This window comes from Anopheles cruzii, chromosome 3, assembly GCF_943734635.1.
Source record: "Anopheles cruzii chromosome 3, idAnoCruzAS_RS32_06, whole genome shotgun sequence".
Taxonomy (NCBI): Eukaryota; Metazoa; Arthropoda; class Insecta; order Diptera; family Culicidae; genus Anopheles; species Anopheles cruzii.
The window spans coordinates 70,245,059-70,260,731 of NC_069145.1; the positions used below are offsets into that span (position 1 = coordinate 70,245,059).

Genomic DNA, 15,673 nt, shown 5'->3' on the forward strand with positions numbered 1-15,673 from the left:
TAGTCAGATCGCGCTGTTTGGGAACTGGCAACAGGGAAAGACAGACAGAATGAGAGAAAGGGAGCGAAAAACAAACGACAGACACTCAAAATGGCGATACTAAATCGCCTAAAAACCTAAACTTGTTTCTCAAATCGCAGGGTTATTCCCGGAATCGGTAGGAAAGTAAAGAAAGAAAAAAAAAACAACAGAAATTACAAACACCGAAAAGCGTTACGATGGTAGCTGTTGGTTCCCGCGCTCGTCAAAACACAAATTACGCACGTATCGCCACACAACACGCACGTGCGCACGCGGCGGCATCCCGCGGAATTTCTCGCCCGTTTGCGCGAGTGTCTCTCTACTTTCTTTGGCGTAGTTCGGAATCTTTACCATTGTAGCCGTTCTTGGTTCTGCGGGAAGCGGGAAAAAGGAAGAAATGAAAAAGAGAGAGAGAAAGAAAAAGGTAGCTTCGGTTAGGAAAGTTTCGGTGGTTTGGTGGGGTAATAATTGTCAGGCAGCGGCGAGCGACCGCGTGAGGTTAGAGAGAGAGAGAGACAGCCGCCGAAAACAATCCCTCCCCGCCGGGCTTAGTCCGGTTAGTACTGGTTAACGTCGGAAGTGGTTAGTGCTGCCCACCGCTAATGGCGGTTAGGCTAGGGTTCGAGAGAGAGGCCAACGGTGATGGCGAAACCACCCATGCCGCGAACGATTAAGGCATTCGATTAGTGACGAAAACAAACCGCCTATAGCTACATCAGTTTTGTTAGTCATAACCATCCAAACCGACAGGCTCGGAAAGCTAACAGCTCTTTGCAATTATTACGCGGTTGTGGACCACGTGGTCCGAACGCTACCGACCAGCTGCGATCGATAGCTGCGTGCTCTCAGTTGGAGTGGCTGCATGGCCAAACGAAGGCCCCCTCGGTGCGTGTTATCAAAACAGAAACAAAGACCACACAAAACGATACTATGAAGCGAAACGAAACAGTGACACGACACGGAACGGCAGATAGAACGGGTGAATGGCAATGGATGAGTTCTCGAGATTGAGACATGGATAAATGGATAAACAAAAGTCGTAAGCGCTACTGGATCACTACTACTCGGTCAACTCGCAGTCCGCGACACACACATAGTATGGCCTTCACTCGGGGTGACGACGGCAGGACGCTGCAGCCAAACGATACAGTTTTCCACGCTGGTCAGTCACCCCGGCGAGCCATCCGGGGACACACTACGAGGGGTACAAAGATGAGGCGTAGCGGAAGGGCTGAAGGGGGGGTGGGGGGTTGGGGGAGCTTAGAGAGCTAGTTTGGGGTCGGGTGCTACTTACTGGTCCGGACTCTGGTCGGTATCACTCTCCTCGATCTCTGTCTTGTTACGTCTTTTTTCGCATATTAAAATAATCGCACATAATACAACAACTTCCGCAATGATACCCAAAAACACGTACAGCGCAGCGTACTTTCCTAAAATGGCACACGAAAAAGGCAGTATTAGTTCGGTCCGGTTCGGTCGGGATCGTCGCACGCGCTCGCCCGCTACTGCACCTCTAACTCTAACGGTCATCGCGACCTGCGCCGGTTTGCCCGTGATGTCGGTGGCATTATTTCGCGCCTCGCAGGTATAGTCGGTGTAGTCGTCCAGCGTTATGCTATCGATGGTGAGCACTGCGTTCTCCACGCCCCTGTCGTCCTCCTGCAGCACGATGCGATCTTTCGACGCGTTATAAGTATTGTTGCCTGTGGAGAAGCGGAAACAGAAAGGGCCATTAGTTTACAGACAAAATACCGACCGACGAATCTGTAATGTGAAGATAATGTATCTTTCTTTGTAGAAAATGTGCAGCTGCAGCACGATTACGAACGCGCGACCTGCTCCGAATGATGGGATGGTTTGTGGCATCAGTTTGGAACGCATCCCCACGAAGGAAAGAAGGTACCGAGAAGAGAGCCCACAAGTCACGTATAGTGCTCTTGAAGAACACACTCCATCCACGCGGCTGGTTGTGTAGCTCGCGCTCGCGATGAGAAGACACTTTGCGCAAAAATCATCGCTTCCGCGAAGACCATCATTAACTACACACACACAGCCACGCCGTGCCGCTGCGACAAAGCGAGCCCCGGAAGTAGAACAAAAGTCCATTAGTGGGCTGCCCAGCGTGTAGTCTGGCGCGGTCGTGGACGATAAGTTCCGCGCGTACAGCCTCCCGACCGACCCAGCGTCCCCTTTCTGGCTTGTGATAGGCTTTGGTAAGCCCCACGATAATGTCTTCGTTCGATTCGTGTGCCGGGGGATGTTCTCGCATTTTCGTCCTGTTTTTTTCCTCCGCCCAAGCAAAACTCCCACTGGCAATGGGCCGGAAATTAGGGGATCGTGGCTGGACTATCCCGGACCATCCACTGACTGTGGTTGCATCCATTAGTGTCGTACAGGCGGGCGCCCTCAGGGGGTGACGATGTTTTGGTCGATCGATCGGCGGAGGACGACACAGGCCAGGCGTAGTCGCGCGCCCGGATTCTTCGACGCACCAACCGTCGCCGTTGTCGTGTTGAGCAATTTAATTTATGCCCAAAAGATTGCGTGACCGCGTGAGGTGTGTGCTTGGCCGTTCCCCAGAGCTAGCCGTCGCTTCCCGAAACACGCAAGACTAATGCGCTGCGTGTTTCCTCTGCCATACCGGCACGTGTTCGGCGCGCGTTGGCTCTGGTTTGCGTCTGGAGCCGCGGCGTGCATAGGGAGTGTGGCGTTAAATTTGATCAATTAGGAAACCACTTCCGTGCGATCCGAAGCGGAGCTGCTACCGATTGAAAACCTGGCGACCAAAATCCTACAAACAGAAGCGAACTGTTGATCGTAATGAGATCAAAGTTAGGAAATTATACACAATCAAATTGTCCCATTTGTCTGTGCCGCTATCCAGTGTCCTGCAGTGTTTGGTTCGGAGGTAGATTGGACGTGACAAAGGCCTCACTTATCGATCGAACACCGTCGCTGTATCGTTGAGACTCTCTCAAGGGGACACCCCATCAATAAATGATTAAACCGATTCGGACACAACAACAACGCTTTCATAAAAAAAATAGGACTTCCAAACAGTGTCTGGTGGTTCTGTTGGTTTAAAAAATAACCGAAAAATAACTACCCCCAAGGGAGGGCGGGTCAATGACACAGAACGATGTCATACTTGACACTGACAGAGCAGTAGTAAATATTTATCCGATTTGTGGTGTTCCGGTTGAATCCTTTTTCGCCAGCCCACCCCCGGTTGGTGGTGCTAAGATAAACGGCGTTGTTTATGTCCGGAGCGCGAGAGACTCCGACCCACGGGGGTTTCGGGGTTTTTGTATTTAAATTTACATTCTCTTCGCGGGTAAACAAATTCTGCACACTGCACACAAAGCGGAGCAGCTGCAGATTCAGTTTGCCCGCGGGGGGCTGGCCGAGGAAGCGGGAAACTGTGCCATCGTTTTTTTTATTTGCTGGCAGCCACCAGCGCAGCGCCGCAGCAAGACGGCGTCATACTCTGGACAGCGTCATATAGATCACCGACAGGTTTATGAAGAAACATAAAACCGATCGATTTTATGGTGTACAGGGCATAAGAACAAGAATCAATAGCTTAAGCAACACCGGCACCGTTGCGCCAGGGAACGGGCTTGTTGTGTGCCGCAGCCAAGTACACGTCAATCATTCGTTTTTTTATATGCCGGAAGAGGTTCATCGGCGTCTCCCGAGGCCGTCTAGTGGAGGGCGCCGTGACGAGCAGTCGATCGTGGATCATGTTTGTTTATTGATTTGATTACTGTTAATCGAATGTGTCCACAGTGGACGGTTTCAGGGGCGCGATTCGGCTCCAACGACGCGGGCGCGCGCGCGCGTGATGGTCATTATTTTAAAGCAAACAAACAACCGCTTTTATGGGCGCTCGCATTTGGCATTGTTTTATGGATTTCTATGTTTTCACCATCAATCCGATGGCGCTTTCAAACGGGAGACAGTACCCGATCAACGGAAAATATACGTTCGTTTCTATCATTCACGATGATCCACGATGTCACGTAAAGAGTGTACCAAAAAACGGTGCTACAAAAACCTGAAGCGATTGCCATAATCCGGCCAGCCGGGATGGGCCACATCAAGGACACTCCGACACACGACAACCAGGCGAAGGGGACGACGCCGATTGTTCGTCGCGTGTGGTGGAACGCAAATGAGGACGGTCGACGAAAGGCCATAAAAAGTCCAAAAGAGAGCCGCACAAAAACACACAATCGTCGCCCCCTTCGGGCGGTGTATTAAAAATAAATTTTAAATTAAGCTGATAATGCTTATGAGCCGTGAGCAGATATCGTTCCTGGTCGTGTGCGCCCTCTCGTCGCTATTTATAGCGCGCCAGTGTCGGAATATTTTTGTCCCATTCCTTCCGTCGTCCTCGTGCGCCGTCACCGAGTTCCGAGTGTCGTCCCAATAATGTCGTTCGCCGTTTGCGTTTTGCACGACATTTCTCTGGCCGTCGATTTTGTTGGCACGAAGTGCAGGCGCGTCCTCTGCGTTTGGTGGTGGCGCGATGGCGGTGATGCTTCGCCAGAGCTCTCATCTCGTCGGAGGGGCCACCGCGCCAAGGCTTTTGCTCCACTCATTTGCTCTTCCAGCATAAAAATAGTGACAACATAATGGCTTTCAAGGTGAACGCTGCGACGAGCACGGCGCGGAGCGACACAATACACGCGACGGAGCCTCTTCCCATGTGTGTGTGTGGGGGGTCTCATACAGCCTTCTCTCGTACAGGGCACAAGCCGTGGTGTCTAGCAGTGACCATAGCGCGGGCATTTCCCCGTATGGAAAAGAAATATGTCGCTAGGGTTCGGGAGTAGCCATAAACGGCACAATAATGGACTTTTCGTGAGCCGTGTGTGTAGATGTTTCCTTTCCTTCTCACTCTTTGGAGGACCAGTTTCGACCTCAAGCTGTCCCCCATTCCGATCTGGAAATCTGATTGATAATCCTTATCGAGTGTTCCAATGATGCGCAAATATTTGTAACAGCACTTGAATAATCATCATGAGCCGGCTCCGTAGGGCTTTCATCTAATCAGACGTAGCTGGTGATAAAAAGTTGAACAAAAATCCAACCCGGGCGCGAAGCAATAAATTCAATCATCGCTTGAACAATTTAAGATAACGACCAACAAATAAAGGTGTCAATCATCGGGGCTAGACGATGTAGCGAGCGATATCATTTTTCATCCCTTTCCGTCTGCGTCTTCGCGTTGGTCACGCTTCACCGACTCTTATCGATTCGCGAAGACGTTTTCGGACGTGCTAATGGCGCCGGTCACCGTCGTCGGCAGGGAATTCTGGGAAGATGAGGTTGCGGAGGGACCGCTGCTGACCACACTTACCGATTGTCCAGGTGATCTTCGGATCCGTTCCGTAGGCTATACAGCGGATCGTTAGCTTCTCGCCCTCCACTATGTTCGTTTTGCCTACCTCTGTGCTTTCAAATTTAACAACAACATTTGCTGCAACGAAACCAAAAAGGCAAAGTTAATGGCAGTCACTTCAGTGTCTCGGTGGCGCCGTTCCTTGGTGCGGCCCCTTGGTGCTTACCAACTACGGTAAAATTTTTGGATGCATTCAGCTGATGCACACTACACGTGTACACGCCGGCATCGGTCTCCAGTGCCCGGGTGATGATGAACTTCCGTTCCGCCGGAATCAAATTGTAGCGACCCTTCAGCGACTCGATTTCACTTACGTTTTTACCGTCTTTTGACCTGAAACAGAAACGCGGCGGTGAAACGATTAGTAGTGCTCCTCTCTCTCTCTCTGTCTGGCGCAAGATGGAATACGATATGCTTTTAGCCGAGGGCATAAGGCTCGCGTGGCACGCGTGCTTACGTCAAAGGACGTCACTGCGGCTGCACAGGAAATTCATGATTATTTGCCCGGGCCAGTTCTCGGGAAGCCACCACGGCACACCACGTCACCGTTGTTCTCGGCCGAAGCCGAAAGATAAACAGTTTAATTACCTAGAAGATGCTTGCTGCAGAACTTTATCGTCCACCTGACGTCAACTGCGTCAGGGGTCCCACGAGCTCTCTCGCTCTCTTTCTCTCTCTGTTGAAAGAAGATGGGAGGGAGAAATGCCAGGGCATCAAGTTTCCAACGCTTGGGAATTGCTTTTCGAAAGTTAGCTCTTCGACAAATCGATCTGAAGTGATACTGTGCGCCGGCATTCCATCATCCAGCGGCACCGCCAGCCAGCAGCAGGTTCAAATTATTTAGGTCAAGTTCTTCGTCTGAATGACTGGCGCGCACCCAGAAGACTGTTCGGCCCACTCTGGCCCAAAGAAAAGTCAGTGTCAGAAGCCATTCATGCGAGAGAATGTGTGGAGCACAAAAAACGATAAATAAATGTTCAACGAACGCGCTGACGTCAGCCAAACCGGGGGTCTGTGTGTGGCGGTGTTAATGAGATGTTTACTTTCAGACCCACACCGTTTTTTTTTGTTGAATACCTTTTGGCACCCTCCTCGGCCGCGGGCCAGGATTCTTGTGAGAAGGGGAAAAAAGGAAGAAGCACGCCAACAGAGAGCTTTGGACGGCGGTAATCTTGTTGGATCAATAGCATCGTCGCCCGGTGTGCTGCTGCTGCGAAACGCGCGCTCTTCTGGGCCACAATTATGTTGTGAATATTTTATGATCCCTCCCATCGATGGAGGCGCCTGGTGGCGCGTATAGCGCGTAGGCCTCTCCGAGACAGAGCTGGAGTTTAATTTTACACCACGACAACCCCGCAGCGCATTGTTCACCGGAGCCGGCAAGAAGCGCCCACGTCTGTGACCTCACGCAACCGGTTGGCGAGAAAATCCGAAGGTACTCCTGGGGGGTAAGAGAACCGATGAAAAGTTTTTCCTCCCAGCACAGACATTTTGGGGTTTAAAAGATTCACCCACCAACCACGGCATCCCAAACAGGCGATAGAACGAAGAGCGTCATCCTTTCTTGCCGGTAAGAGGACCGAAAAAAGGAAGCTGACCCATTTCGTCCCACGCGGGAGCAAGCCCAAGAAATAAAAACAGCCGGGAAGATAGTTACGAAGCGCAAATGGGGAGTTTGATAAATATTAATGGCAACCCAGCCAGTGGACGTGCCCCGTGTGTTGGGTGTACCCTCGCGTGACCTTAAAGTGCATCCCGATGACAGGGGGGGGGAATTGCAATCTGTAAGCGCATCTGTGGACTGTGGAGAGGCCGGGAACAAGAGATTAGCCCGGCATGATAAGGCGCGACAAGAGTGAATCGATCTGGTCGATCCAAAAAAGAAGGCGGACCGAGCAGGGAATCTGTAGGGAAGGATCTTAACAGCTACGATAAGGAACTAGGACAGCAGACACTTACCAACTTAACTCATAACTTCCATCCTTTGTAACATTACAACCGAGCGTCAATGCTTTACCTAGGTCGAAAATTTTTAAACTAGTGCTGGCATCGTCGTAGTTAGGCTGCAGTACATCTGTAAGTGTGACCAACAGAGAAAGAAAGAGAGAAAGAGCCGGAAAAACCGAGAAAACTATTAGTATATATCTCATAATCGAATCAGGGGACCACCTCCAGGGGTTTCTGGAGAGGCAGCTGGTGCTGTAAAGGAACGATTGAAATAAAACGGAAACGGCGGAAGTGAAAAACTGGAAAGCGACCAAAAAGAAGGAAAATCGAAACACACACAGCTGGTAAGCAGAGGCGGAAAAGAGAAAGAAAAATGTACTGGAAAAAATGGGGAAAGAAAAACCGAAACGCAGGGCGTGGAAAAGTGCCTCGAACGGGTGCGCGCAGCAGACACTGATAACAACGGGGCTGGGGCTGGCTAGATAAAGTAGAAACTTGCATCAAACTCGTTAAATAATGGTACGAAAAGGAAGAAAAATCGAATATGCAACAGACAAGCGAGAAACTACGAGCCGCGTTCGATAAGGAAAATGTACAGAAATGATAAATCGAAACGCTTCTCCGGTATCTAAAATGTAAAACTTTTTGCCGCACTAAAACAGTAGCGCCAGATACAAATTAATCGGTTCGAGCAACAACATCAACAACTCAGCCTAAAGCCTGGGCCTTAGAATAACTAGCATCAAATAACCGAATTCCACCGTAAAGCCACTCCCTCCCACCGCCGCTGGCCGTTGTTGGGCGGCGGATAATAATATCCGTTTGAAAATCTCCCCTCACGTCCGGCGGCGGCAGCCCTGAGCACAGAATGAAGCCATCACAATTTCCAACGCCGGAACGTCGGGGAGCCGCCGGCCGCCACTCGCTCTAATTTTCCACCCACCCTAAGACGAACGGGATGGGCGGTCACCGGCGGCCGCCGAGCGAGCACCTGTTCCGTTTCCATCTTGGTGTAATTTGACTGATCGTCTTTTGGCCGACCGGTGGTCGTGGTTGGGTTGCTGCAAGGAGCGTGTCGGTGGGTTTAGCGGGAGCTCCAACGCTCGGGAAGGAGGCTGTGGCACGGCAAGACAATAATGCTGGCTGGCCAAAGGACCACGACCGGCCGACCCAGTTTCACCGGACAAAGAGTGAGTGAGGGAGAGCGAGGCACACCGACCACTAGAGTGCTGTTGCTTCGGAGGTGTAACCGGTGGATTAACTTCACGGACGGAGGGATGAAGGGACGGCCAGGGGACGACGGGACGCTCCACCTTGGTCACACCGTTCCTCCAAAAATGCCACACGCGCCGAAGCACCCGAGAAATGCCATGATTACTTAATGAAAACCGCAGTCATCTGGCTTTTAATTTGGTGAGCTTCGGACTGGATGGAACGCCGCGGACGGTGGCACTCGCCCGGTGCGCCCGCTCCGGAACATATACACGACCCGCCCGCCCTTTCCGCAGGCCTCCCCGGTAGCAGCCGCAAATGAGACACAGCCGGCGGCAGCCGTGGCCGCGGCCGATATTTATAAAATTAATAAATATTTAATTTGCCGTTGTTTACAATCGCCGGCCACGGCCCAGACCAGGCGCCCGCTGGGAGTGGGTGGTGCGGTTGGACTGGTGCGTGGGTGGGTGGTAGCTGTTGACTTTTTACTGCTTGATTTTTATCGGCCACGAACGGTCCAGTAGCGGCGCGGACCGTAGGGCGTCATCGGGCTCGGGGAGCGATCGCGACGACTAAGGATCGCGAAGAGATTAACCTGAGACATTTCCGTGCTGCATGGCAGGGTTCAATAGAAACATCTTTCTTTCCGTCGGTTCGTTTGTTTGGACCATATTTTGTGGGGCTCCCCGGGGGGGTCTTCCAATTTCGTTCCGAAAGCTACATCATATCCTCTGCCAATTAAACTGTCAATCGTTTAGAACCCGAGCTGACCAGTGAGTGGGCACGGCAGAGTGACATTTAAGAGTAAGAGAGGGAGAAAGTGTGAGAGACAGGGCCGAAAACGGGGACAACGGCAAACATTGACATTCCGTGACATCACCGCAGGGTCGCCCCTGTAGTTAGACTTCTTGGGTAAACTCGGAGCGCGCGCCTCCGAGTCACGCGAGTCTGGGCCAGGGGATCCCTTCGGACGACCGCCCGTCCGCTACTAATCAAACAATTAAAACACGGATATCGGTTACGCATCGCCACGCGCCACAAGGCACCGGGGTTGTGTTTGTTTTCTATCGACCATCACATTTCGGGTAAAAAGGTGTCATTTCTAGCTGCGGCTAATTGGCGGTGTACCAAAAGAAAGAAAAAAAAAATTACCAAAAATTGGGACCCACCATTTTGCCGCACGTTATTGGCCGGATAAGACCGGTTTCGAGTGGCCAGAAACTGGACATAACCGCGTTTTAGTGCACCCCACAAGCGTCATCTAGAGAGAGACGAGTCTCGTACATTTCACTGCGACCTTCGGTCGGGGCCTCGGTCACTTCCCCGGGTTCCCCTTCAGTTCGTGGGGACGTGGAAGTAGCGCCATAATTTGGCCTTTTACTGTCGGACGAGAGCTGTCGGTCGGGTTAGTTTCATGTGCCTCTATATTACCGACTCTGCGCTCGCAGGGCCGTCAAAGCCAATATGCCAAAAAGGAAACGGAATGGACAGCGTAAGACAAGAGCGCTGCGCGAGGTTTGTGCTGCTCCCGAGTCTCCCCGGGGTCCTACCGATAACCGAGAAGACCGCCGGGGAAAACATCAAAGCACAGCGGCGACAGCTTAGCTCCGCAGCAATACACTTTGTCGAACATGGCCACCACCACCTTCCCGGGCAGATGCGCAGTGCGTGCGTGTGAAGAGTAGTTTTCACCGGCTGGCAACCGGTCGGAGGTGGTTTAGCGTCCCGCGAAAGCCGAGAACCGAGGTTCTGAGCAGAAGGTGTGGGCCTCCACGTGGTTTACGAGAGAGTTTGACTTTTGTGTTACCGATATTTCGGTTTCGGAACGTATCCGTTTACTGTGTCCGCGAGGGCGGCAAGACAAAGGCAAGACCCGTCACAAAATTCCACATTCGAGAAAAGGCGTGATGAGCTGAAGATCACATTTCGCAGTGAGGAAATTTTGAACCAAGCATTCTCCCGTCTTTGGGGGTGCTGATTATGTATTAAAAGGCTTAAAGCAGCGGAGACCAATTCGGGAGGAGCTTCGCTAAAGGGGTAAAGCGACATGGTGGTCCCTAACATTGGCGGCGACCCCATTTGCAATATTTATGATAAAGATGGCAGAAACTCCACTCGTTGCACGGTCGGTCGGTAGGTCCCATCCGGTCCCAGCCGGATAGGGCAGGCTTCGAAGGGTTGCTACTCCAAAGAAGGTGGCGAAAGTTGATGCCCAACGTAGGCCTACGAAAGGCAACACCTTATCGAGCTTCTTCGCGAAACGAAGGACGCCCCCCCGTGTGTGTGTGTGACCTAATTATGCTAATGTTCGCTCCGTGTGTGCTCAACAGGTATATGAACAAACCGGGGACCCAACAGTGGCCCTGACTTATGTTGTTGCTGCGTGTCGAGTACCTTGTCGGTCGTGAAGAGGACGATGTGTCGGCGAGACACTTTGTAAAATGTGCATAACTCGTCGTCCGCACCGCTACACGGTACTATGCTAATGAACACACACACGCAAATTGATTCACGGGTCCGGAAAATCGTCATTTTCCCGGCATCCACCGTGAAGCGGCCGTGCTTCGCTAGGCCCCCCCCGTTTTTCATTACAAACTCACCGACGGTACGGAGAAGAAAATTTAAGATTAAGCAAAACACTAAAAGATGGCTATCGGTTTGCCTAGCGAGTTATAATCGAGCACTACAGTAGAAAACGAACATAGACAGATAGTGAAGGTAGAAGAGGTTAAATAAAACAGAGGGCAAGCTAATTGGTTCTCAAAACAGTAAAGCAAACAAGTTTGGAGAGTGTAGACGAAACGGGTCGCTTTATTGCATCGATTTACGCACGGCCGGCCTCTACGGGGAACCAGTCAACTCGTATCAACGTACGCAAGCTCTGCAGGCGCGCGGCAAGGTACACAAGAATGTCGCAACTGTTTTTTTGAAGTAAATGTGGCAATACAGATTGGAGCGTAAAGTTAATTTTTTGTTTGTCTTTTTTGGAATGGTTGCTATTGCTACTAAGCTCGCCCACAGCAAAGCCGAAACGAAAAATGATAATCGAGTAACGAATCATTGAACACGAAAGCGATAAAGAAAATGCGAAACATAATGAAACATAAACACACAATTCAAGCAATGGCCGCGCAAACACTATTGAGGGTAAGTAAATGGAAACAAATGAATGCAAGTAAATGAAACTTCTTTTTTACACAACACAATGCAACCAGCCAGAACCAGCGATCAACAGGCACAAACCTAGGCACAGAAATGATAAACATTAAAAGCATCAGCACTAACTATGTTAAAAAGTGCAACAAAATCATGGCACAAAACTAGCGATGAACAAACAATTGCTTTCGACGGAACTAATTGCAATGCACAGTAACGGATCGGAACGACGGAAGCGAAAGCCCAGACAGAGTGAAAACCGGAGCGCATTCCCAGGATCGCAAGCCGATCGCCGATCATGGTGCGAGCCCCTCGCAGAAGCCAATTGTGCGAACAATTTGAAGAATCCATCCTTTTTTAATTTTTGATCGGGTGCTGAAACAAAAAATCGTGAACGCGTAAACTTAGCAATAAAATAAAAGAACTCCAAGGACACGCAACACTATTCGCTCCCTTCGTTCTCTCTCGCTCTCTCTCGTTCTTTCTAGCATTGAACAACTACAAAACTATTCACTTTGCCCTTGCTGGCTACGTAAAACGTGAAACAAACTAAAAACTAGCGCAAACAATTATTGCTGATTTTCGCTTTGGTTTTTTGGCACATTTGTGGTTTGGCCCAATTGGGTTTTGCAACACGAATTTTTTGCTCGAATCGGAACAAAATAGAGGGAAATTCTTGTATCCTCACCGGCAGCAGCCGTTGTGGTGATGGTGGCCGAGGTGGTGGTGATGGCGAACGCGACGGCACCGTTCGCCGCGGCCTTCAGTGTCGTGTGATGTTCGTGGTGATGATGCTGCCGATGGTGACCGCCACCGACACCCTGCTGTTCGGGTGCCTCTGGAGGCCTGGGGGTCGTTGTGGTCGAAGCGGTGGTTGGTGTCGGCGTTGTCGTTGCCAGAGCCGTAGTACTGGGCGGGGTTGCCGCCACCAGGGAGGTTCGCGTGTGATCCGGTATGTGCGGCGCAGTTGGCAGTAGTAATCCTTCCTCCACCAGCGCGCCGTCGGAACCGGTGGAAGGTTCTTCGTCTTCGTCCACCGTGGCACCGCCGGTGTTTTCCGGGCGCTGCTGGAGGAGCAGATTCCCATTTAGCTGTAGCTCCTCCAAGCTGTCCACCCGGATGATGCCACTGATGTCGCTCTTGTTCTGGATCAGCTTGTCGATGTTGTCCTCCTCAATCGAGAGGGCCTTCCCGTCGATCACGATCTCCGTGTCGGTCCGCATGTCACCCTCCGCTTCCTCTCGATCGCTTCCACCGATCGAGTCGTCCAGATCGACACCCGAGGCACCTCTTTCGTCCCCTTCTTCTTCTTCTTCCTCTTCGTCACCCTCGAGCGGTGCCTCGATCAGGGGAGGTGGTGGATGCTGCTGGCGACCACCAGCGGGGTGCTTTCCGACCCCATGCACTGCACCCGCGGACATAACCTGTTCCAGTTCTTCTTTCTCCTTCAACCGTAGGTCCTCGCCGCCGTCGGGTGATTCCTTTTGACCCGCGACGACGAATCGCTTCAAATCTTCCTTGCTGCTGGTGGATTGGGCGGAACCACCGTACGGTTTCTTGTCGGAACTCGGTCCACCGTGGTGGCGATGCCCACCGCCCGCCGCCGCTACCGACGACGGTTGCTGCTGGTGATGGTGGTGTTGACTGTGGCCGACCTTCGGCGGCAGTGGCAGTAGGTCTTCGCCGGTGGCCGACGGCAGCGATCGATCGATGGCGGCCGGCGCCAGGGCTACGGCCGTCGTAAAGTGGTGGTGGTCGATCGCGAGGGGCGCCACCAGCGTGGACCGGGCCGTGCCGAGAAACGGTTCTTCCAGCCGCTTCCCGGACGAACCGACCAGCGGCACGTGACTGAGCAGCGAGCCGTTCCGGAGCACGTACAGCTGGTGGTAGTTCTTGTACAGCGCGTTACACTGGTACCGGCCCTGGTGCTTCGGCAGCGCGCGCTGCACACTGATCGATGCCTCGATCTTGTCTCGGTTTCCTTGGCCGACCGAGCGGTGGCGACCGTGGCACGAATGGGGAAGAGAAAAGCTCGATCAATTCAGCGGCCAAGAAGAACGCCTTCCTTACGCCGTTTCCAGGCAACGTCTACTACGATGCTGTGCAAGCCTCTCTCTCTGCTAGCTTACGCGTTGCTACTCATATGAAACCTTGTGATGTGTGTGAGAGTATGTGTGAACGGCAAGCGAAATGGGGCATGAGTCCCTACGGTGACTGAGATCGTTTCAACTCCTTGCTGCTCGTGCCAATAGAGACGAGAGACGAACGATCGACTCTGATGAGGTGATCGGTTTTAATGCCAAGCGCTTTCTTCTGAAACGATCTGTTCTACAAATAACTTTTCCTGAGCAACGCTAAAAGGACATTAATGCAGATGATGAATTTATCCAATATTTTATCTACAGAGTATTTATTCACAGCAAATTAAAAAAATATTTTGAGGACATTTTTAAATGATTTGAATTATGCTATTGAACAAAAAATGCTATTTTTTCTCAAATAATCAATTGTCAGTTAATTGAATAAAATGACTATGTAAACAGTGTTGCTTCTAGTTCTCTAATGTTTGCTTCTCTAAGAGCTGTGTGCATTTGGCAAAAGAAGAATGCTAAATGTCACTTTCTCTTAACTTTCCAATTAGTACTCTTACCGATGAATAAACACTCTATACAATAATTGTGGCCTTTGTCATCCCTTTCATGATCAAGTGGTGTGTATTTCTAGCATGCATATTCTACGCTCTATTTCTTTTTCCGCGCGATCGCAGCCAATTGGAGCTCCCATTCGGCGAGACAACATCGTGCAGCTCTTGCTTAAAAAAAATCGACATTTGTTTTGCTCTTTGAAAGCACGCCACGTGTTGGGTGTTTGAAACCGTCTACGGGGGAAACCAGACCGGCATACATTTTTCTTGGCCACCATCGTACGTTTTTTTTACTCTCCCCAGTTTTTGACAGCCAGACGACACAGTGCTGCTGGTGGGTGGGTGGTGTGCGGATCGTATTTGCGTGGGAAGCACGTCGTACCAGAAACGGATATTTGTCTTGGGTGCATTTTCGTTTGCCCACCACCTTCACCCACGGCATGACAAGTCCACTCCGAGTGCGTCTGAGTGACGCAGGATAACGGATATGTTCAATTAGTGAGAGCGCGGCCGATACACACGGTCGTTGCGCCAAGCGGTGAGCTCCAATCTTTGGCCCTAATCCCAAAGTGACTCATAATGATGATGATGAAGGTGAACCTGAACTAGTTACACAACGTGGTGCCCTTCCGTTGAGATGGAATTTTCCAGGAAGATATCTTCCGATCGGCCAATTGACCACTACACGCACACATACACACGCGAGCGCTCGCTCCAACACTATATCCCTCGCTACCGCTACCCGGGGAGTGCCGATGGGATCGTGATGATGATGATGATGCGAATGCGTGCGAAGGCATGGCGTCGTCGGTGCCGTTACCTGCGATGCCCATCTCGCTTTCGATGTAGCTGTGCTCGTCCTTGCCGTGGCGAATGTTGCTGTGCTTCCGGATCGGTTCACCGTCCTTGTGCCACTCGACCGGGTTGGCGATGCTGATGATGCACGAGATCGAGAACGGTTTGCCGACCTCGACCTGCGAGTCACCGTAATAGATCACTTGGTACAGATTGTTCAGATCACGCTTGTGAGCACCAGCACCTTTGGGTTTTGTTTCATATGCATTGTTTTTTTTGTATGCCACAAGAGAAGTTGATAGATTTAATCGCTCCGCACGAACGGAACCGGACGCGCGCGCAAACGAGCGCAGATGACAGAATTGATGTGAAGGAGAGGCCACCAGAAAGGAAACGAGCGTTTGGAAGAAAGATATTAAAATTTCGCACAACTGACACATGCCGCAGAACTCGTTTCAAGGCCACTCTGCTTTGCTTTGGAACCTGAAACG

The 15,673-nt window shown here is 51.3% G+C and overlaps 1 protein-coding gene across 1 annotated transcript in view; it reads right to left on the minus strand.

Moving 5' to 3' along the window:
- Window positions 1–15,673, minus strand: part of LOC128270894 (uncharacterized) — a 79,094-nt gene that overhangs the window by 10,947 nt on the left and 52,474 nt on the right. Inside the window, exons 2-10 of the mRNA XM_053008319.1 lie at window positions 15,208–15,426; window positions 13,439–13,724; window positions 12,432–13,267; window positions 7,388–7,502; window positions 5,595–5,761; window positions 5,387–5,506; window positions 1,533–1,724; window positions 1,316–1,451; window positions 203–392 (exon numbers count right to left, since the gene is read on the minus strand). Of these exons, the coding sequence (XP_052864279.1) occupies window positions 341–392; window positions 1,316–1,451; window positions 1,533–1,724; window positions 5,387–5,506; window positions 5,595–5,761; window positions 7,388–7,502; window positions 12,432–13,267; window positions 13,439–13,724; window positions 15,208–15,426 (2,123 nt within the window). The 3' untranslated portion in view covers window positions 203–340. The remainder of the gene's footprint in view (window positions 1–202; window positions 393–1,315; window positions 1,452–1,532; window positions 1,725–5,386; window positions 5,507–5,594; window positions 5,762–7,387; window positions 7,503–12,431; window positions 13,268–13,438; window positions 13,725–15,207; window positions 15,427–15,673) is intronic.